At 47.0% G+C, this 22,218-nt stretch overlaps 1 protein-coding gene across 1 annotated transcript in view; it reads left to right on the top strand.

Annotated features, from left to right (window-relative positions):
• The window catches only part of ABCA3 (ATP binding cassette subfamily A member 3), a 161,453-nt gene that overhangs the window by 9,474 nt on the left and 129,761 nt on the right, over positions 1–22,218 (top strand). Inside the window, 1 exon segment of the mRNA XM_060261029.1 lies at positions 2,258–2,317. Within this exon segment, the coding sequence (XP_060117012.1) occupies positions 2,258–2,317 (60 nt within the window).

The raw sequence follows: 22,218 nt of genomic DNA, 5'->3' as shown, positions 1-22,218 counted from the left end.
ATCATCTATCTGTCTGTCTATTTATCATCTATCCATCAATCATCTATCTATGGAGTAGCCATGTTGGTCCGAAGCAGCAGAACACAGACTGAGTCCAGTGGCACCTTAAAGACCAACAAAGTTTTATTCAAGGAATGAGCTTTCACGTGTATCTGAAGACGTGTGCTTGACACACAAAAGCTTATACCTTGGATACAACTTTGTTGGTCTTCAAGGTGCCACTGGACTCAATCTGTGTTCTGTCTGTCTGTCTATCTCACATTGTTTCCAAGTTAAGTTGAATTTGGTAAAATGTTTTTGGAAGGCTGATATAAGACTGGTCAGGGGGAGACCTTCGGGAGCCCCATTCAGTACTGACTTTAAAAATCCCAAGAACAGAGGATTATAAAACCAAAATGCTTTGCGTATTTTTCAAATGTTAAAGGAGAATGACGTTTCCCAAACAGGCTCTCACCTAAACTTATGAGTTATCTTTCAAAATATATATATTTGTCTTCAAGTTCAATGTAGGTTGAATAATAAAGCTGGTAGTGGTAAACATGGATCCGCCCTTCTACTGGAATTTTCCAGGCACGACTTCCAAAGTAGCATGGATGTATCATTTTCAAACCTGAATGCAAACAAAGTTTCACATAAAGGAAAAGAAGGCAGTTCTCTGAAACAGCTTTTCTCAGGTATGGTTCCCTTTGACAAGACATAAAATAGGTCAAGCAGAATGGCCTGTAAAACTTCACAAGAAAGGGAGTCCAAAAATGGTTTTCAGAAGTACAAAGGATTTGACTTGCTACTTAAAAACCGGGTGCCACTCCTGACAAGGCCCTGCTTAGTCTCTGAAAGTGGAAAGATACAAAGCAAGATCTTTTTTTGGGGGGGGGGGGGGGCGGGGGGTGTTGCATTTTTGTGTGTGTGCCCAGGGCTTTTTTTTTAGCAGGAACACACAGGAACGCTGGCTTGGTGTCAGGAGGTGTGGCCTAATATGCAAATGAATTCTTGCTGAACATTTTCTACAAAAAGCCCTATGTGAAACAATGGCGACATCAGGGTGTGTGGCCTAATATGCAAATGAGTTCCTGCCGAACTCGTTCTACCAAAAAAGCCCTGTATGTGGCCATGCCTGGAAGTCATGGCGACCTCTAGCAACTCCTACTGCGGCACAGAGGACATTCAGAGAAATGGTTTGATAGCCTGCCTCTGCCTCCCGCTCCTGGTATTCCAAGGAGGTCTCCCATCCAAATACTTGCCAGGGTCAGCCCTGCTTAGCTTCCGAGATAGTGCTTGCCTGAGGTATCCAGGTCAGGGCCATACAGCAAGATCTTAATAGGTGGAAAGGTTCATTCCCCCAAACCAGGCCCCCAGAGGAGTGTGGTTCACTTGGATCTCTCCCATCTTTATCTTCACAACAACCCAGCAAGGTAGGCTGCTGTTCCCACCTGCTGGCGCATTCTTGACCAACAGGCCGTTTTCTGGCCTCCCTTCCAACATTCCCAGGGCTCACTAGGGTTGCCAATCCCCAGGTGGGGGCAGGGGACCCCCCGGCTTGTAGGCCTTCCCCCCCATTTCAGGGTCATAAGAAAGCGGCAGGGGGGAATGTCTGCTGGGCACTCCATTATTCCCTATGGAGACCAATCCCCATAGGGTATAATGGTGAATTGATCTGCAGGTATCTGAGGCTCTGTTTTTTGAGGTAAAGGCACCAAATTTGCAGCATAGCATCCGGTGCCTCTCTTCAAAACACTCCCCATGTTTCAAAAGGAGTGGACCAGGGGGTCCAATTCTATGAGCCCCAGAAGAAGGTGCCCCTCTCCATTATTTCCAATGGAGGGAAGGCATTTTAAAGGCGTGCGGTGCCTTCCAATGTGATGGCCGGAACTCCCTTTGGAGTTCAGTTGCGCTTGCTCCTGGCTCCACCCCCAAAGTCTCCTGGCTCCACCCCGCAGTCCCCAGCTATTTCTTGAATCAGGGCTGACTTTGCCGAGCCTGCCGGCAGGACCTAACCCAGGCAGTGGCGAAAGGAAAGGGCTGCAGGCCGGCGGGGCGCGCCTCCTTTGCCGCCGCAGCCCAGCCTAGTTGGGCCTCTCCAAGCCGCCTCGCTCGCCTCTCGCAGGCAAGGCAGCCACCGGGCGCTTGGAGGCCGTCCCCGGCCTTCTTCCTCGCCCAGCCCTTCGGCGCGTCACGGGAGGCGGCGCCCGGGCGCATCAGCTGGCAGCCAGAGGCCGCCTCCCCGGCCGGAGCTGAGCCAGGATGGCAACGGCGCTAGGAGCGGCCGGAGGGGCGACGAGGGCTGCTGCTGGGGGGCTCGGAGAGCGCCGTTGACCCGGTAAGAGTCCTTGCCCGCGCCGGGCTCTCTTCTCTACCGTGCGCCCTTCCCAAGCCTCGCCGTGACGCGCCGGCCTCCTCGGGTCCCTCTTCTGCCCCCTCTTGGCGGAATCCCGGCCCCGATCCCACTCCCGTAAAGCCGCCTTGCCTGCCCCACCCTCGGCTTTCTCCCACGGGGCTTGTGGGCCTGGGGGCGAGGAGAAGAGGGGCTGCCTGCCTTGCTCTCCTTTTGTCTCCGGGCGCAATTCCAAGGCGCCTCCAGGCTGGCGCGGCTCCGAAGGGACACGGCCTCCCCAAACCCGACGGGGGCCTGTTCGTGCACACAAAAGGCCACGCTAACGCTTCCTCCCCCGCGATTTGCAGCCGACCTTTTTATTGCTAGCCTCCCAGAGAGCCGTCCCCAAAGCGCCCCTCCTTTCCCCTCCTCTGCTCCAGCGGCCTCCTTCTCCCCCCCCCTGCTCCATTTCTGCGCGCCCCCCTTCCCCCCGCCATCCCCTCCCTAGCAAGAAAGCGCCCCCCCTCCCACGATACAGTTGCCGAGGGAAAAGTCCGCCCTATGCTTAGAAAAAATTCAACACAATGGCTTTTCTAGGCAAATGCATCAGGCTCCCAGTCCGTCATCGGCATGACATCATTCCCTCCTCTGCTTTGGAGAGCCAGCGATGAGGACACTCGCCTTGGCCTTCTTCCCACCGCGAAGCCTCCCTCCCCCTGGAGAAAATGGGCCGAGTCCCTTTGGGAGCACTTTGGTGCCCTGTTCTGACACAGAAGGCAGAGGCAAGTGGGCGGGGGCCTGGCCGGAGGAACGGTGCTCTTCCGGCAGGTGCATCGGGGCCTATTGGTGGCGGTCAGGTGTGTTGGGCAGCGGCCAGAGGCGATCCTTTGGCTGGTGTTGGGAAAAGAGGCTTTCTGCTGTTGGTGTGTGATGCATGCACCTTGGGCCTGGGCCTTGGACTGACTGGCTAGCCCAGAGGTGGCCACACTTGCTTAACCTAAGAGCTGCATAGAATAAACATCAGATGTTCGAGAGCTGCAAGACATGAATGTTAGATGTCTGAGAGCCACAAGGCAGGAAGGAAGGCAGGTAAATGGGAGGGAGGGAGACATGGAAAGAAAGTAAATTTAAATGCATTCTCCAAGCCGGTGGCTGGCTTGGCTTAGATATATGATTTAAAGAGACTTTAAATGCCTTCCCCAAGCTGGCCAGTGGGGTAGAAGGGGCTTCGAGAGCCACACAATATATGTGAAAGAGCCACACGTGGCTCCTGAGCCACAGTTTGGCCACCCCTGGGCTAGGCCAGGCTAGTTCGATCTCATCAGCCCTCAAAAGCTAAGCAGGGTCGGCCCCTGGTTAGGATCTGGACGAGAGACCACCGAGGAAGTGCAGAGGTAGGCAGCGGCAAACCCCCTCTGAACCTCTCTTGCCTGGAAAACCGCACGAGAAGTCTCCATAAATCAGCTGTGACTTTTGGGGGGCATTTTTGTATTTTTTTTTAAATATGCGTGCGAATGAGTGTGTGTGCGTGTGTGCACCTGGAAGTCATGGTGACCTCTGGTGACTGACCCCAACTGGTGGCCTGGAGGATATTTAGGGAGGTGGCTAAATAAAGCCTGCCCCTGCCTTCTAGCTCTGGTATTCCAAGGAGGTCTCCCATCCAAGGAACTTGACAGAGACAACCCTGCTTAGCTTCTGAGATCGGACTCGCCTGGGCTGTCCAGGGCAAGGCAGGTCAGCTGTGCAGTTTCCACTCCTGTATCAAATCACTGACATTACCGATGGCTTTTGATTTCTGTAAGAGGGGACCTTGTCTGTGTCTTCCCCATGACCCCGGGAAGTAGTTGGCCTGCGGAGTGTGCTGAGGAATCTTTCTTGCAAGGGCTTTGTCAGAGCCACACCTTACAAGGACTTGGCTGATGGGCCCATTTTCAAGGGCCAGATAAAAGACCTTGACGGGAAGGCGAGATGGTCGTTTTAAGTGGCGGATTCTATGGAACATTATTGAGGAGGAGGAATTTGGACTCCTGAGTTGACTCACTGTGCCCTACATTCCACCCCCTCCCAGGATCTCTCCAAATGGAACTACACCACACAGAGGATGTGGTTGGAAGAGCACCTGAACTTATTGAAAGCAGATTTCGGTCAATGCACAAATGGGAGAGTCTTTAAGAAATCCCTCTGTGTGTCACTTGGATTGCAGGGGCAGGAGAGGAAGGTTGTAAGTGTGATTAACAAGATACTGGTGAGGTTTCTGGGCGGCCTGGGCCCTCTCTGACTATCCTATTATTGTGTGCTCCTGTCCCAAGTGAATTGTGTCCCATGTCAATGAGGGAGTTGCAAAAGGTGTGTGATTTTGAGGACTGAAGGGTCTTGGGAGTAGTACATGCTTGGGATGTAAGAAATACTAAAGAGTAACTCTGAGCATGGACAAAGTGATTTTCTGCCCTACTGATAAACCACAGTTTGTTTCTGCATGTCTGAGATTAGGGACAGGGGCAATGCTGTTGTTCCAGATAGCCTGTAGGCCCACCACATCTCTTTTCATAAGAGCCAACCTACGCAGGGATTTGGCGGTACTATCCTCTTAACTGGGAATGACAAGGACTGTGTGAATTTGTCTCCAAATGAAGTTTACTTCCTCAGCAGCTCTGTCTGACGTGAAGCTTGTTTGTGCTTCTCTGTCTTTAGAATCATAGAGGTGGAAGGGACCTCCAGGGTCCTCTAGTCCAGTTTGGTGTAGTGGTTAACTGTGCAGACTCTTATCTGGGAGTACAAGGTTTGATTCCCGTCTCCTCCACTTGCAGTTGCTGGAACGGCCTTGGGTCAGCCATAGCTCCCGCGAAGTTGTCGTTGAAAGGATGATGTAACCCACCCTGAGCCTGTTCTACAGGAAGGGTGGGCTAAAAATGGAATAAAATAAAAATAAAAAAGAGCAGCTGCTGTAAGAGCTCTCTCAGGCCCACCCATCTCACAGGGTGCCTGTTGTGGGGTGGGGAAGGTAAAGGAGATTGTAACCGCACTGAGACTCTGAGATTCAGAGCGAAGGGCAGGATATAAATCCAATATCCTCATCTGCTCCTTCTTCTTTCTTCTTCCTCCTCCTCCTTCTTCCTCCTCCCTCTTCTTCCTCTTTTCTTCTTCTTTCTCCTTCTTTTTCTTTCTTCTAAAATTGTATGCAGTAGAACACAGTGCTTTTTAAAAAAAATGTAATCTGAGGTTATAGAATTTTATTATTAATTTTATTATTAAACCTGAAATAAACACCATGCCATCACTAACATCAATAATCGAGATAGCAATAAAATGAGATTATTTTAGATTGATTTTAGACTTTTATATTATGTAAACTTAATGGTAAATTTTAAATGGTATAGAAATGTATAATTGTTTTATTGTTCAACATGGCTTTTGCCACACCCTGTAAGCCGCCCTGAGCCTGCCCCGGCGGGGAGGGCGGGGTATAAATAAAATTTTATTATTATTATTATTTATTATTATTGTTATAGAATGGAAGCCAAGAGATCCCAAATTTTGCTTTCTTTTAAGGTATGAAAAGGTAAAATTGTATTGTTTGCCTTGTATTTTGTTGACTTGGATGCATTCGATCATTTCCCCCTGTTGTTTAATAGAAGAAAGGCTTGCTGCAAGATCCAATCCAGCAGTTTCCTCTCAGCCGTTCACTTTTATTTCTTTGGTCTCTGTGTCCGACTTCTGAACCTTTCTTCCCTTTGTGTGGGCGTTTCTGAGAGGGTTGAGGAAGTCTGCTGTGTGTTGGGTTGCCAGATCTGGGTTGGATCTTTTGCATATTAGGCCACACACCCCTGATGTAGCTAATCCTCCTGGAGCTAACAGTAGGCCCTGTAAGAAGAGCCCTGTAAGCTCTTGGAGGATTGCCTATATCAGGGGTATGTGGCCCAGGCCTCAGATTCAGCAGGAGCTCACATGAGCACAGCTCCTGAACCTTTCTGAGGGTGCCCCCTCTTCCTCCCCACCTACCTTGTCCATTGAGTAGTAGGTGCTGCATAACAATCCCTGGATTAGGAGAGCGGGCAGCCAGCCAGCCACCAGCAGTCCTCATTTTTCCCTGGAGAAGCCCACACCACCCTTTCTCCAATTCTTATGTGATTTTGGGCGGCTGGTGGCTTGTTGACCTTTTGACTGGGGGGACGGCCCATAAGACCCCCAGGTGAGTGAGGCCTGCTTGGGCTGGCTGAATCTCTAGCCAGCCCAAGCAGGCCTTGCTTGTCTGGGGCTCTCCTTTCTTGCATCGGGTTGCATTGGCTGGGCAGGTGGCATATGCTAATGAGTTATGCTAATGAGCTCCGCCACCTATTTTTCTACAAAATGACCCCTGATGTGGCCTAATATGCAAAGGAGTTCCTGCTACCCCAAAAGCCCTGTTAACAAATAAGATAACAGTGACTCACCTCCATGTTTTCCATGACATGAAGGTTCTTTTTCCCATATGTGGTGGACTTGTGAAAGAGCGAAAAAGTATTGGGAGATGATTCAACAAGAAATTTCAAGGATTTTGGGATATGAATTCAAGAAAGTAGCAGAGACTTTTTATTGGGATTGCAAATGGAAAAATTTCCTAAAGAAGATAGAACTTTGATCTGGTACTTGCTTTCAGCGGCTAGGACATTGTATGCGCAGTTATGGAAGCAAGAAAAAATACCAGAAAAATGGGATTGGATTGTAAAAGTTATAACATGGAGTGAGATGGACAAACTAACAAGAATCTTAAGAGACTATGATTTGGAAGTGTATGAAAAGGAGTGGATAAAGTTTAGATGTTATGTAGAAGAAGAATGGAATATAAAAGGATATTGGACAACTTTTTACTAATGATCAAGTACTAGAAAAAAGTAGAATATGAATATAGGTTCTTATGGTTTAAGGGTACCTTTAAATGTTAGTATTTTAAGTATATAACTTCGGCGGGAATCAAGTAATGGGGGGAGGGGGGATTAGAAAATAGCATATGGGATAGATAAAAAGAAGGTATTAATAGATATGGTTACCATATGTTATCAATAAAATCTTGTTTTCACAAAAAAAAAAAAACAGTGACTCACCTCCATGTTTTCCTGACTGGCTGCTTTAGTTGATGACAGCAAGGCTATTTTTCTGGGAGAATGCAGCGGCACGGAGTTCCGGAACCTCTTTGTGGAAACAAAATTCCCAAAAAACATTTAAAAGTTCATGAAGGGCACCCGTGTGTTTCTCGCCTTCATTTCCCTCTTGAGAGTTCTGGCACCTCATATTCTCTGGGTGACAGTACCAAAAAATCAGGCTGCGATCACACGATCAGGCCTCAGATTCAGCAGGAGCTCACAGGAGCACAGCTCCTGAACCTTTCTGAGGGTTCCCCCTCTTCCTCCCCACCTACCTTGTCCATTGAATAGCAGGTGCAGCTGCATAACAATCCCTGCATTAGGAGAGCGGGCAGCCAGCTTTGCCACACCCTCAGCAGCTCTCATTAATCCCTGGAGAAGCCTGCGCCACCTTTTCTCCACTTCTTATGTGATTTTGGGTGGCCGGTGGCTTGCTGGCCTTTTGACTAGGAGGACCGCCCATGAGACCCCCAGGTGAGCGAGGTCTGCTTGGGCTGGATGGATCTCTAGCCAGCCCAAGCAGGCCTCGCTCGCCCGGGCCTCTCCTTTCTTGCATTGGGTTGCATTGGCTGGGCAGGCGGCATATGCTAATGAGTTATGCTGATGAGCTTCGCCACCTATTTTCCCACAAAACCACCCCCGCACACACTAAATAGTGCCCTTTCAATCCACTTTCAGAGCACTTTCCAACTGGATTTTGACAGTTCACAAAGTAAAATCCAGTTGGAAAGTGCATCGGCAGTGAATTGGAAGGGCATTATTTAATGTGTGATTGCAGCCTAACATGTTGGATAATGCTCTTTAGCCATGGTTTGCAAGTAGATTTTCCTGTTTTGCACAGGGAAATCCTTCTGCAAAAACACACCAATCTGTGTGAAAAGAATCTCGGGCCCACCTCCCTTCTTGAAAGTCCCCTGAAACAATGTACCACGCTTATGTAGAAGATTTTGCGGTTTGCCTTTCTTTGCAAAGGAACTGCCAGGAAATATCGTCTGGAGCCTTGCCTGTGGATCACCATCCTCTGTTTAGCAGGGTGCAAGATCTCCGGCCCAGCCGGGGAGGTTCTTGGTATTTCGACACATCTTTATCAGCCTTCAGAAGGTCAGTTCATTTTCCCCTGCCTGCAGTTCAGTCTCTGAAACAGAGCTCAGTCAGCCCTGCCTGGGTGGCGGTGCTGACCAGGCAGTAAAGTGCAGTGAGCAACTGAAGGGAAGTCCCAAACACTGGAGCCCAGGCTGCTGTGTTTGAGGTTGGCAACAAAGAATCCTGGTGTGAGAATCCAGTTGGGGGCAGGGGATCTCCTGGTTCGGAGGCCCCCTTCCCCCACTTCAGGGTTAGCAGAAAGCAGGGTAGGGGAAGGGAAATATCCGCTGTGCGCTCCATTATACCTTATGGCAGGGGTGGCCAAACTTGCTTCATGTAAGAGCCACACAGAATAAATGTCGGGTGTTTGAGAGCCACAAAACATGAACATCAGATGCTTGGGGGAAGGAAGGAAGGAAGGGAAATAGATGGGGAGGGAGAGGTGGAAAGAAAGCAACTTTAAATGCATTATCCAAGCTTCTAGCAGGCTTGGCTTGGAGAAGTGCTTGAAAGAGAGAAATGCCTTCTCCATAGCAGCCAACAGGGCAGAGGGGGCTTCAAAAGCCACGCAGTATGTGTGAAAGAGCTACATGTGGCTCACAAACCACAGGTTGGCCACCCCTGCCCTATGGAGACCAGTCCCAATGGGGTGTAATGGGGAATTGATCTGTGGGTATCTGGGGCTCTGGAGGGGGCTGTTTTTTGAGGTACGGGCACAAATTTTCAGCATAGTATCTGGTGCCTCTCCCCAAAATACCCCCCAAGTTTCAAAAGGATTCGACCAGGGGGTCCAATTCTATGAGCCCCAATAAAGGCGCCCCTATCCTTCATTATTTCCAATGGAGGGAAGGCATTTAAAAGGTGTGCGGTTCCTTTAAATGTGATGGCCAGAACTCCCTTTGGAGTTCAGTCATGCTTGTCACAGTCTTGGTCCTGGCTCCACCCTCCTGGCTCCACCGCCAAAGTCCCCAGATATTTCCTGAGTCGACCCTGGCAGCCCTAGTAGGAAGGAAGGAAGGAAGTGGGTTGCCTTCATGGCACGCTTGGGGTGCCACTTACATTGAGACTTAGTGCCCTGTGATCTGGTGGCACCATTTCTCAACATGCCTGTTTCTTATTTGCACTTTGTGAGAGCCAGTTTGGTGTAGTGGTTAAGTGAGCGGACTCTTATCTGGGAGAACCGGGTTTGATTCCCCACTCCTCCACTTACAGCTGCTGGAATGGCCTTGGGTCAGCCATAGCTCTGGCAGAGGTTGTTCTTGAAAGGGCAGCTGCTGTGAGAGCCCTCTCCAGCCCCACCCACCTCATAGGGTGTCTGTTGTGGGGGGAGAAGATGTAGGAGATTGTAAGCTGCTCTGAGACTCAGGGCGGGGTATAAATCGGCAGTCTTCTTCTTCTTCTTCTTTGGAGTTGCGTAGGTTGAGTTGAGCGTGCCTTACAGGTGCGGGATTTGGCTGAGATGGGACCCAGCCCCTTCCCCCTGTATGAACAACATCCAGTTCATAAGCACATGGGTCACTGCATGCTTAGAATGGAGGGCCACGGCCAGAGAACTCGCACTCCGCCCCTGGGAGCGAAAGATTCACCGTTTCTTGTGCAACAGAGCAAACACTCAAAGAGGGCGCTGACGAAACAATCAATATTTTAACAGCAAGAGAAGAGGGCTTTTAAGAGTGAGATTATTACCCAGGGAATAAAGAGAGGAGTTTTGTTTAGGGGGAAAAAAGATGGGTCATGGTACTTAACCAACCATTGCTGTGGAGCCAGTCTTGGAACCGGTCCAGCGGCCTGGCGTTCCCCCTGAAATTTTGACCACCCACAGTCTTCTAGGCCTGGATCCTTGGCTCGAAAGCACCTGCTCCTCTCATCTTTCCATGCCTTGCTGTTTTGCTGTGTGTTACTGTGGGGCAAGCGATTGCGACGGCTGCAGTGGTACGACTGTGCTGGGGGGGGATGTCGATTTCTGCAGTTGGGCTTCTCAGCATTGCTGCAAAGGCTGCTCTGAGCACTAGCTGGGGAAAGGCCCAGCTTTTGCACAAGAGGCAGGCAGCGAATGCAGACGCTGAAGACCATCGAGGGCAGAAGAAGAGCAGAAGGTTGCTGGGAAGCTAGGAGGAGGTGGCAGGATATTGCATGTTAGGCCAGAGCATTGCTAATGGGAATAATCAGGAAGGGAATGGAGCCGAGGTCCATCAGTGGCTGTTAGCCACAGTGTATTGTTGGAACTCTCTGTCTGGGGCAGTGATGCTCTGTATTCTTGGTGCCTGGGGGGGGGGCGGGCACAGTGGGAGGGCTGCTAGTGTCCTGGCCCCACTGATGGACCTCCGGATGGCACCGGGGTTTTTTGGCCACTGAGTGTTAGACTAGATGGGTCATTGGCCTGATCCAACATGACTTCTCTTATGTTCTCGTGTACTTAATAGCCATGTTGCTGAACCTTCTTGTCCATGTGAATGTGAAAGATGAAGTGGCTGGAAAGAAACCTGGCTGAATAGCAGGACCAGATCTACGGTTTTTTTATGGGGGGGGCAAAATTAAAAAACGGCTCCCCCTTATAGGCTCATAGAATAGAATGGACTCCATACCCAATTTGGTGCCCCTCCTCCAGTGGCACCCGGGCACCCCCCTCTGCCACCCCCCAGATCTGGTCCTGCTGAATAGACCAATTTTTGGGCGTTTCCCCTTTCCTCCTGTCTCCTCAAAGGCTAAAGATGCACCATTAAGAAAGAACTCATTTGAGCTGTACATGTCGTTTCCGAAATGAGCAAATGAGGATCGGGCGCATGCAAGCAGCACCCACAGTCAGCCTTCCTGCAATTTAATATATTGCTTCTATTCAGGGGTCATTTTGTAGAAAAAGAGGTGCCGGAGCTCATTAGCACAACTCATTTGCATATGCCACACGCCCGTGACATTACTGGGAGGTGTATTCAATTATATCTGCTCAGGATCTACCTTGAAAGGCTTCTTGAATTATAATTGTCATAATAAAACCTTACTCCCATCATACTTCTTAAGATTACTTTCTCCTATGTGGCCACAGTGGCATGATGAAGATTTCCATCTGCATTATACGTTTGGGTTATTTGCTTTATATGTTTGGGTTATCTTCCATTTTTTTGTAGGGGAACATATTAGAAAGTTTGTCAAATCTTAGAATTCAGCAAAATTCTTACAGCGGGTTTGAACAACGGAGCCTAGAAGCAAGTATTGGAGGGGTGGGGGGAAGGTTTGTAAGAAAAAGAAGACTGCAGATTTATACCCCGCCCTTCTGCCTGAATCAGACGCTCAGAGCGGCTTACAATCTCCTATATCTTCTCTTCCACAACAGACACCCTGTGAGGTGGGTGGGGCTGAGAGAGCTCTCCCAGAAGCTTCCCTTTCAAGGACAACCTCTGACAGAGCTATGGCTGACTCAAGGCCATTCCAGCAGGTGCAAGTGGAGGAGCGGGGAATCAAACCCGGTTCTCCCAGATAAGAGTCCGCGCACTTCACCACTACACCAAAGAGTACAATAAAATTTAGAGGTTCTAGAGCTTCTCTCCTGTGAGCTCCAGCCCATAATGAGGCCTGCTTCAATTTAGCCAATATTAAAGCAGCCGCTTTTCTCCCTCAGTCATTCCTTAGCAAGATTCCCCCCCCCCCCCCACAATTGCAGTCATTTGCCAATTGTTAATCCCCCTCCCCCCCAAGATAGTATTAAGTTTTGGTCTGGAGTCTTTGTACGGAACATGATTTCAGTTCTGTTTTGATTAGGACTTTAATTAGGCCTGTTGGCAATGCAGATGGATATAGCGAGTCCTCATGTTCCAGTAATGGCTGATACCTGACCTGACCAGAAAACTTAGCTGTGGAACAAATTATTCACAGGGAACAATTTTGCATGTGGCAGTTGGTGTTCTTTTGCTTTAAACAGGGGAACTGTGGAGAAGGAGTGGATGGGCCCCTGGTGTTTGTGCATTTTGGGAAATGGAAGATTAAAATGGAAGTTTTGGATGCGCGTCTTCCAGTCCTATGGTGCCTCTGCAGCAAAAGGGGCAATGCTTTTAAAATTTAAGGGGAGAGACGGTGACTCAGTGGTAGAGCCTCTGCTTGGTAAGCAGAAGGTCCCAGGTTCAATCCCTGGCATCTCCGACTAAAAAGGGTCCAGGCAAGTAGGCGTGAAAAACTTCAGCTCGAGACCCTGGAGAGCTGCTGCCAGTCTGAATAGACAATACTGATGGACCCAGGGTCTCATTCAGTATAAGGCAGCTTCATATTTTCATATGTTCAGTGCCTCCTACGTGAAAGGAGGGTATGTGAAGAGCTTTTGGCTGCCACCTTCACCAGCCAAAGTGATGGGGCAATTTACTGGCAAGAAACTCCATTCATGCATTGGGGCATGCAGAGGGCTCTGGAACTGAGAGGACAGAATATCAGTGTAGGAAGTAGATTGAAGGGCTTGGGTCCATCAGGGCGTTATGCTTGCTTAGAGGAGAATAATCATAGAATCAATAATAGAATCATAGAGTTGGAAGGGACCTCCAGGGTCATCTAGTCTAATGCCCCCTGCACAATGCAGGAAATTCACTACTACCTCCCCCCGCACATCCCCAGTGACGCTGCACCATGACCAGAAGATGGCAGAAACCTCCCGAATCCCTTGCCAAACTGGTCTGGAAAAAATTGCTTTCAGGCCCCAAAGTGGCGATTAGATTTTCCCTGGGCATGTAAGAAAGTGCCACAAGAACTAACCACTGATGCAACCCTTCCTGCCCTCCTCCTCATGATCTGCCCAAGTTCACAGAATCAGCATTGCTGTCAGATGGCCATCTAGCTGTTTAAAAATCTCCGAAGGAGAGCCCACCACCTCCTGAGGAAGCCTGTTCCACTGAGGAACCACTCTCACGGATCTAGAACCTGCCTCTTGGCTGATACATTTCCAGCATTCCTTTCACAGTGACTAAAAATTTGCTTTTCTAAGAAGGATGGTGAAGCTCTAAGGAGCCCAAAAAATTCTGGGCTAGATGCTTTGATGCTTGGTTTTGTGATGCAAATGTCACCTTTCAAATAACCAGACTTCCGTCGGTGCATGGATGTTTTTGCGTGTCCAGTGGTGGTGTGAGGCAACCACTCCACCAAGCTGGTGGCAGACTCTAATCTGGAGAACTGGGTTTGATTCCCCACTCCTCCATGTGCAGTTGCTGGGTGACTTGGGCCAGTCATGGTTCTTTCAGAGGTGTTCTCTCAAGAACAGTTTCTGTCAGAGCTGTTTCAGCCGCACCTACCTCACAGGATGTCTGTTGTGGGGAGGGGAAGGGGAAGGAGATTGTAAGCAGCTTTGAGAGACTCTGAGTGAAGGGCGAGGTATAAATCCTCCTCTTTGTGGCTGAACGGGGGATTTGAATGTTGGCCTGTTCAGTCCTAGTCTGGTTCTCTAATTGTTTCCTCACGCTGTTTCTAGTGGGAGTTAGGAATCAGTTAGCACTCAGTTCAAGTATAGCCACTGACATCTGTTGTATAGTTGGGTTTCTGAAGTGGGAAAGCCCTTGGAAAGGCACTTGGGGCCAATATTTTAGATCGGCTGGCAAGATAATGTGAGGGTGTGCTGCTTTCCAAACCGGTGCTTATTTTTTACAATGTTAATTTAGAATTGTACTGTTAATGGGAGAAAGCGGTTTAGGCGTGCTTTCAAGCTTGGGTATGGATTTCATCATGGGCTGAGATGGCGTATTTTGTTCGGTTACCGTGTGGGGTTATTTTACAGCGTTCTGCTCATACCAAATTATTTTCATCGGCCTTCCTTGTTTCGAACCCCTCACGGAAGCTACTTTTCTCAAAATTGCTACTTCCAGGTCTAGATTTGCTGGTGGGAGGGGGGGCTCTCCCTCTCTCTCCCCCTTGTTAGCACCTCTTCAAGGTTTCTAGCCTCGTAAATTGTACTCTCCTACCTACACTTGGGTGTGGACTGTAGCTCAGTGGCTGTGCACAGGTTTTGAGGGCCCCACCTTCAAGTCCTTCTTATCTCCCGTCAAAAAGATCTCTGTCAGGAGAGCTGCAAAATGACCTTTGCCTGAGATCGCATGTGACTGTGTCAGTCTGAAGAAAATCTGAAAACAAAGCCAGGTGTGATACCTTTCCTCTCCGTCCAGAGAACCCAAAAGCTTGCATAATGTTTGAGGGTGCTTTGACTGTCCCTAATAAAAGCCCTGTGGTGCAGAGTGGTAAAGCTGCAGTACTGCAGTCCATGTTCTCTGCTCACGACCTGAGTTCGATCCCGTTGGAAGCTGGGTTCAGGTAGCTGGCTTGTGGTTGACTCAGCCTTCCATCCTTCTGAGGTCAGCAAAATAAGTCCCCAACTTGCTGGAGTAAAATGTAGAGGACTGGGGAAGGCAGTGGCAAACCAATCCGTAATAAGTCTGCCGTGAAAACGTCGTGATGAGACGTCACCCCAGAGTCGGAAATGACTGGTGCTTGCACAGGGGACTACCTTTTACTTTTAATAAAAGGTACTTGCTTCATGTTCAGTTAGGATCGCCAAGCCTCCAGGTGGGGCCTGGGGATCTCCCACTTTGACAACTGATCTCCCAACTGGCAGAGATCAGCTCCCCTGGACAAAATGGCAGCTTTGAAGGGTGGACTCTGCGACATTGTACCAGGCTGAGGCCCCTCCCCAAACCCCGCCCTCTCCCAGCTTCACCCCCAAAGTCTCCAGGCGTTTTCCAACACAGACCTGGCCACGCTGTGTTCAGTACTTGAGATTCCAAAGAGCCAGGGTCAGTCAGACACTGCGGAAGACAGATGTCTTTGAGTCGATCTAAGGCAGGTTCATCTGTTCACGTGTCTGCTGCTGTCATTTGTGGCAACCTCATTCGGTCGCCTCTCTGGTTGACCTAGCCTTTCTGTGCCTGGTCGCCTGTAGGCAAGTCTGGCTCACCACAGGTGAACGGCTGTTTGTTTAGAAGCCTGGCTTGTAAGTTTCCAGCATCGCCTTGGAGTTTTGCACTGCTTTGCACATTGTAAGGAAGCGTAGCAGGAAGTAATGTGCTTCACGTCCTGTTTTGAACTTGACTGGGAGACTTCTCAGGGTGAAGGTTTTGACTCTGCAAGATTTGTGCCGGGTTGCTGTGTCTGTCAATCACCTGTTTGTTCCACTCTCCCTCACAGGTGGGTGACATACACCACACCACTATTTTTACCCTCACAATAACCCTGTGGTGTAGGTTAGACTGAGCGAAAGCGATCGTCCCCAGCTTCATGGCAGAGTGGAGATGTGAATACAGGTCGCTCAGATTCTGGTTTGAGGATCTCAAGAGTACTAGGCCTCAGCGTAGTAATAACTACTGTGCCTCAGTGGCTTCTTGCTATTTAGGTGGGCGTCTTGGCCTTGAATTAACTCACCTACTTATTCCTTTGTGACTGACAGTCTAATCCCTCTTCCTTCCTTCCTTGCCCTGAGGAGATTTCTCTGCTGTGCTCCAGATACTTGGACTGACGATGCTTTCTTCTCTATTCTCAGCTTTGTATTTTTTTTAAAAAAAAAAAGACATGAGGAATCAAAAAAAGAGCACATTTCTGAGATCTTTTTCTTTCTTCCTTTCTGGATTTATTCACAGTATTCTTCTGCCACGTGGTGCAAAGGCATGAGTCATATCTGAGCCGGTGAACGAGAGGAGAGCTGCGACATCAGTTATTGATTTCCTTGGTGTTGCGTTCTGTGGCTTTTACCGTACCTGAGCGGCTAGTCTGCTCTTCCCTATTGCGCTTCCACCATGATCATCTCAGGTGGCCTCTTGCAACCCTACCGTGGCCTACATTAAAGGGGTCTCATATGAAGCTGCCTTATACTGAATCAGACCTTTGGTCCATCAAAGTCAGTATTGTCTTCTCAGACTGGCAGCGGCTCTCCAGGGTCTCAAGCTGAGGTTTTTCACACCTATTTGCCTGGACCCTTTTTTGGAGATGCCAGGGATTGAACCTGGGAGTGGGACCTTCTGCTTCCCAAGCAGATGCTCTACCACTGAGCCACCGTCCCTCCCCAAAGGGAGGGTTGTCTCATAAGGACAGCCGAGATAGTTGGGGAAACTGTAGGTACAAACAACATTGCATTAGCGTATCAAAGGACTTTGGCTTGCCTGCTGAACTGAGAGCCAGTTTGGTGCAGTTGTTAGGAATGGAGGACTCTAATCTAGAAAACTGGGTTTGATTCCTCAATTCTCCACATGCAGCTGCTGGGTGACCTTGGGTCAATCCCTGTTCTCTCAGAGCTCTCTCAGCCCCACCGACCTCACAGTTTGTCTGCTGTGGGGAGAGGAGGGGAAGGAGCTTGTAAGATGCTCTGAAACTCTGAGTGAAGGGCGGGTTATAAATAGAATAATAGAATCATAGAGTTGGAAGGGACCTCCAGGGTCATCTAGTTCAACCCCCTGCACAATGCAGGAAACCCACAAATACCTTCCCCTAAATTTACAGGATCTTCATTGCTGTCAGATGGCCATCTAGCCTCTGTTTAAAAAACCTCCAAGAAAGGAGAGCCCACCACCTCCTGAGGAAGCCTGTTCCATTGAGGAACCACTCTGTCAGGAAGCTCTTTTTAACGTTGAGCTGGAAACTCTTTTGATTTGAAATCCAACTCTCAGTTTTCAAAAGTTTTTATTAGTTTCAGAAAAGTTTAGAAAATAGGGAACAGAAAAAGAAAGGGATAAAAGCACAATACATTCTGGTCTTATTATTATAAAATACCTTCCAAAATCAAAAGGATAGTTCTACAATATTTTCTTATCGTATGTTATCTCTTATTATTATTTTATTCTAAACATTTTAAAGTTATATAATCTAAATCTTTGATTATATTCTAGTAGTCCATTTTATTCAAACTAAGTTTGAAAATTCGATTCAAGATAAATATTATAATATAAGCACAGGAAAAAAGGAAAAGAAATCAGATCACACCAGAGAATCTTAAGAGTCCAACCAAATATAGAATATCATCCATTTTTTTTTCTCGCTTCTTCTTTAGATTCCTCAGCCATCAATTGAGATAAAAAGTCAAGCTCTGCAGTCTCCAAAACTTTTCCCATGAAATCCATTTTCGAGGGAATTTCCTGAGATTTCCATCTGTGCCAAAAGGATTCTAGCTGCAGTGTTAAAATGTGCCAACATGTTTCTCATTTCTTTAGAATAGTCCTCTGGAAATACGTTCAATAAAAAAAGTTCAGGTTTAAAATGTATCTGAGTTTTCATAATCTTCTGTAACATTTTGTGTACCATTTTCCAGTAGTCCTTCACCATCTCACATGTCCACCACATATGGTAAAAAGTACCAATTTGTTTGGTGCACTTCCAACATTTATTAGACATGTTAGTGTACTTGCACAGTTTCTGTGGGGTCAAGTACCATCTATAAAACATTTTATAGAGGTTTTCTTTAAAAGTCACTGACCTGGTTAGTTTTATATTGAATTTCTACAATCTTTCCCACTGTTCTAGTGTGATGTTGTAGCTGAAATTTTTAGCCCATTGAACCATGCAGTCCTTTACAACTTCATCTTGTGTCTTCATTTGAAGTAGATATGCATATAGTTTGGAAATTAACTTTTCCTGTGGTCCCAAAAGAATTTTATCAAATAAGTATTGTTCACTAGTGAAGCCTATCGCCTTGTCTTTAGCATATCTGGATTCAACTTGCATTCTCATCCACCAGTTTATTTTAATGTCCATGTTTTCTAGCTCTTCTTCAGTTTTCAGTTGATTATCTTTTCCCAACAAATCATCATACCTGTAATTCTGGTTTGCTTTTAAAAAATTTGGGTGAGTAAATGCTTCTACTGGTGAAACCCATCTTGGAACTTTTGAATAGATTTTAGGCTTTAACCATGACCAAGTATGGTATAAAGATTTCCGAAACCAATGATTCTTAAAATAAGAGTGACCTTCAAGTCTTTGATACCACAAGTACGCATGCCATCCCATAGTCAAATCGTGTCCTTCTAACAACAGTTGTCTCTTATCTTTCAACAACATCCAATCTCTTATCCACAAAAGTACAGATGCTTTATAGTACAATTGCAAGTCTGGCAGCCCCATACCTGCTCTTAATTTGGAGTCCTGCAAAGTCTTTAATTTAATTCTGGATTTTTTGCCTTGCCACACATATTTGGCAACCATCTTAATTAGCTCTTGAAAAAAATCTGCTGTTTAGAAATACTGGAATTGTTTGAAAGAAAAACAGTAGTCTTGGTAAAATGTTCATTTTTATCAGAGCTATTCTTCCCATTAAAGATAAGTTCAAGTCATGCCATTTTTCCAGGTCTTTTTGGATTTCGTTAAGTGATTTATCATAGTTGTCTGCTTTTAAATTGCGGCATCTATTTGAAATCACCACACCTAGATATTTAATTCTTTTTTCATGAAGAAATCCTGATTTTTGCTGAAAGTCCTGAATTTGTTCTGCTGTCATGTTCTTGGTCAAAAATTTTGTTTTATAATAATTAATCTTTAATCCTGCCCAACAACCAAATTGTTTGATCTTGTTTATGAGACAGTCTATAGAGTCCATTGGTTGTTCTAATATAAAAACTAAATCGTCAACAAATGCTTTAAGTTTGTATTGTTCGTTTTTTTATCACAGCACCCTTTATGCTTATATCTTCTTATTTGATTGTTCAATACCTCTAAGGATAGAATGAAGAGCAAAGGTGACAGTGGACAGCCTTGTCTTGTACCTTTTTGTATATTAAATGTTTCTGTTAGTTCACCATTCACTGTCACCCTCGCATTTTGTGAGAAGTATATTGCTTCTGCTGTTCTCAAAAAATTTTCCCCACATTCCATACTTTTCAATTGCTGTAACATAAACTGCCAACGAAGATTGTCAAATGTCTTCTCAGCATCTAGGCGAATTAAAGCCAATTGCTTCTCTGGATGACTTTCATAATGTTCTAAGATATTGCAAACTGTTCTGACATTATCTTTCAGGTATCTTTTAGGCAAAAATCCTGCTTGATCGTGATGTATTGTAGATTGCAAAACTTTCTTCAAATGTTGTGCCAATATTGTAGTAAAAATTTTATAATCCGCATTTAAAAGGGAGATTGGACGGTAATCCAACTCTCCTCCTCCTCCTCTTGATAGAAAATTGAATCCACCTTCTTTCCTCTTTTTCAAATCCCTTCTACAATGATTCTGCAAAGTATTTTCTAATCCATCACATCCATGGGTCGTCTGTGCAATACAACAGAGATTTCATACTCTGTTCTCCCTGGATTTTGTACCATTTTTCTGGCTTTTCTCCTCCCTGCAGTCATTTTCTTGATTGGTTGTGTGGCACCTTTCCTATCCCTATAATTCAGAGATACAGGGTATTTCAGCTGTGCAAAGTGTTTGTTTGTTTTCTCTCTTCTTTACACATCTGACTAATATTAAGTCCCCAACAGTTCAAGGATCAACGACAGTCTGTTGCAAGAATAGCTGTTTATTGATACGTGACAGGTCAGAGCAAGATGGTCCTTGCAAAAACTGGTTCTGGAGAGCAAATGCCCTCTATTTACAGATCAGGGGTGGCCAAACTTGCGTAATGTAAGAGCCACATAGAATAGACATCGGATGTTTGAGAGCCGTAAGACATGAACATGATATGTTTGAGAGCCACAAGATATAAATATCAGATGTTTGAGAGCAGGAAGGAAGGACGGCAAAGGGAGGGAGGAAGAGGTGGAAAGAAAGCAACTTTAAACTTTAAATGCATTCTCCAAGCCACCAACTGGCTTGGCTTGGAGAGGTGATCTAAAGAGAGAAATTCCTTCTTCAAGTTGGCAGATGGGGTGGTGGGGGCTTCAAGAACCACACAATATGTGTGAAAGAGCCAAATAAGAACATAAGAGAAGCCATGTTAGATCAGGCCAATGGCCCATCCAGTCCAACACTCTGTGTCACACAGTGGCAAAATTTATATACACACACACACACACACTGTGGCTAATAGCCACTGATGGACCTCTGCTCCATATTTTTATCTAAACCCCTCTTTAAGGTGGCCATGCTTGTGGCCGCCACCACCTCCTGTGGCAGTGAATTCCACATGTTAATCATCCTTTGGGTGAAGAAGTACTTCCTTTTATCCGTTTTAACCTGTCTGCTCAGCAATTTCATCGAATGCCCATGAGTTCTTGTATTGTGAGAAAGGGAGAAAAGTACTTCTTTCTCTACTTTCTCCATCCCATGCATTATTTTGTAAACCTCTATCATGTCACCCCGCTGTCGACGTTTCTCCAAGCTAAAGAGTCCCAAGCGTTTCAACCTTTCTTCATAGGGAAAGTGTTCCAGCCCTTTAATCATTCTAGTTGCCCTTTTCTGGACTGTCTCCAATGCTATGATATCCTTTTTGAGGTGTGGCGACCAGAACTGCACACAGTACTCCAAATGAGACCGCACCATCGATTTATACAGGGGCATTATGATACTGGCTGATTTGTTTTCAATTCCCTTCCTAATAATTCCCAGCATGGCGTTGGCCTTTTTTATTGCAAACGCACACTGTCTTGACATTTTCAGTGAGTTATCTACCGCAACCCCAAGATCTCTCTCATGGTCAGTCTCTGCCAGTTCACACCCCATCAACTTGTATTTGTAGCTGGGATTCTTGGCCCCAATGTGCATTACTTTGCACTTGGCCACATTGAACCGCATCTGCCACGTTGACGCCCACTCACCCAGCCTCAACAGATCTCTTTGGAGTTCCTCACAATCCTCTCTGGTTCTCACCACCCTGAACAATTTAGTGTTATCCGCAAACTTGGCCACTTCACTGCTCACTCCCAACGCTAAATCATTTATGAACAAGTTAAAGAGCATGGGACCCAGTACTGAGCCCTGCGGCACCCCACTGCTTACCGTCCTCCACTGCAAAGACTGCCCATTTATACTCACTCTCGGCTTCCTATTACTCAGCCAGTTTTTGATCCACAAGAGGATCATGACTCCATGACTCTCAAGCTTTCTAAGGAGCCTTTGATGAGGAACTTTATCAAAAGCTTTCTGGAAGTCAAGGTAAACAACATCTATCGGGTCTCCTTTGTCCACATGTTTGTTCACCCCCTCAAAGAAATGTAACAGGTTAGTGAGGCAAGATCTTCCCTTACAGAACCCATGCTGAGTCTTCCTCAATAACCCTTGTTCATCAATGTGCCTACTCATTCTGTCCTTGATAATGGTTTCTACCAACTTTCCCGGGATTGAAGTCAGACTGACTGGCCTGTAATTTCCTGGATCTCCTCTGGAACCCTTTTTAAAGATGCGGGTTGTAACGTACTGGGACAGGAGACGTTGGTAGGGCAACATGCTTTAATGGAGACACGTTACAAGAGAGGGAACACGCGGGCCGGGTCCTGCTTATGTACAACTCCGGGAACCTCCCTCCAGACAGGCCAGTCCAATCCTGGCCTGTTGAACTTCCCGCCACAGCTGGTGATTGGCTGGGAGTTCGTGCCCTGCGCTGAGCAGCCCGGGGACAGCCCGGTCGCTCCGCGCAGGGTCGCGCTGGCTGGTTTTATGTTATTGCGTTATTGCGTTGTATCGTTATCTCGATACACTACACGGGTGACATTTGCTACCTTCCAGTCCTCAGGAACAGAGGCAGATTTCAATGAAAGATTACAGATTTTTGTTAGAAGATCCACAAGTTCAACTCGGATGTATGCTATCCGGGCCTGGTGACATTAGTTTTTA

This window comes from Heteronotia binoei, chromosome 20 (genome assembly GCF_032191835.1).
Source record: "Heteronotia binoei isolate CCM8104 ecotype False Entrance Well chromosome 20, APGP_CSIRO_Hbin_v1, whole genome shotgun sequence".
NCBI lineage: Eukaryota > Metazoa > Chordata > Lepidosauria > Squamata > Gekkonidae > Heteronotia > Heteronotia binoei.
The sequence above is the reverse complement of the archived record's forward strand: the minus strand, read 5'-3'. Positions and strand labels throughout refer to the sequence as shown.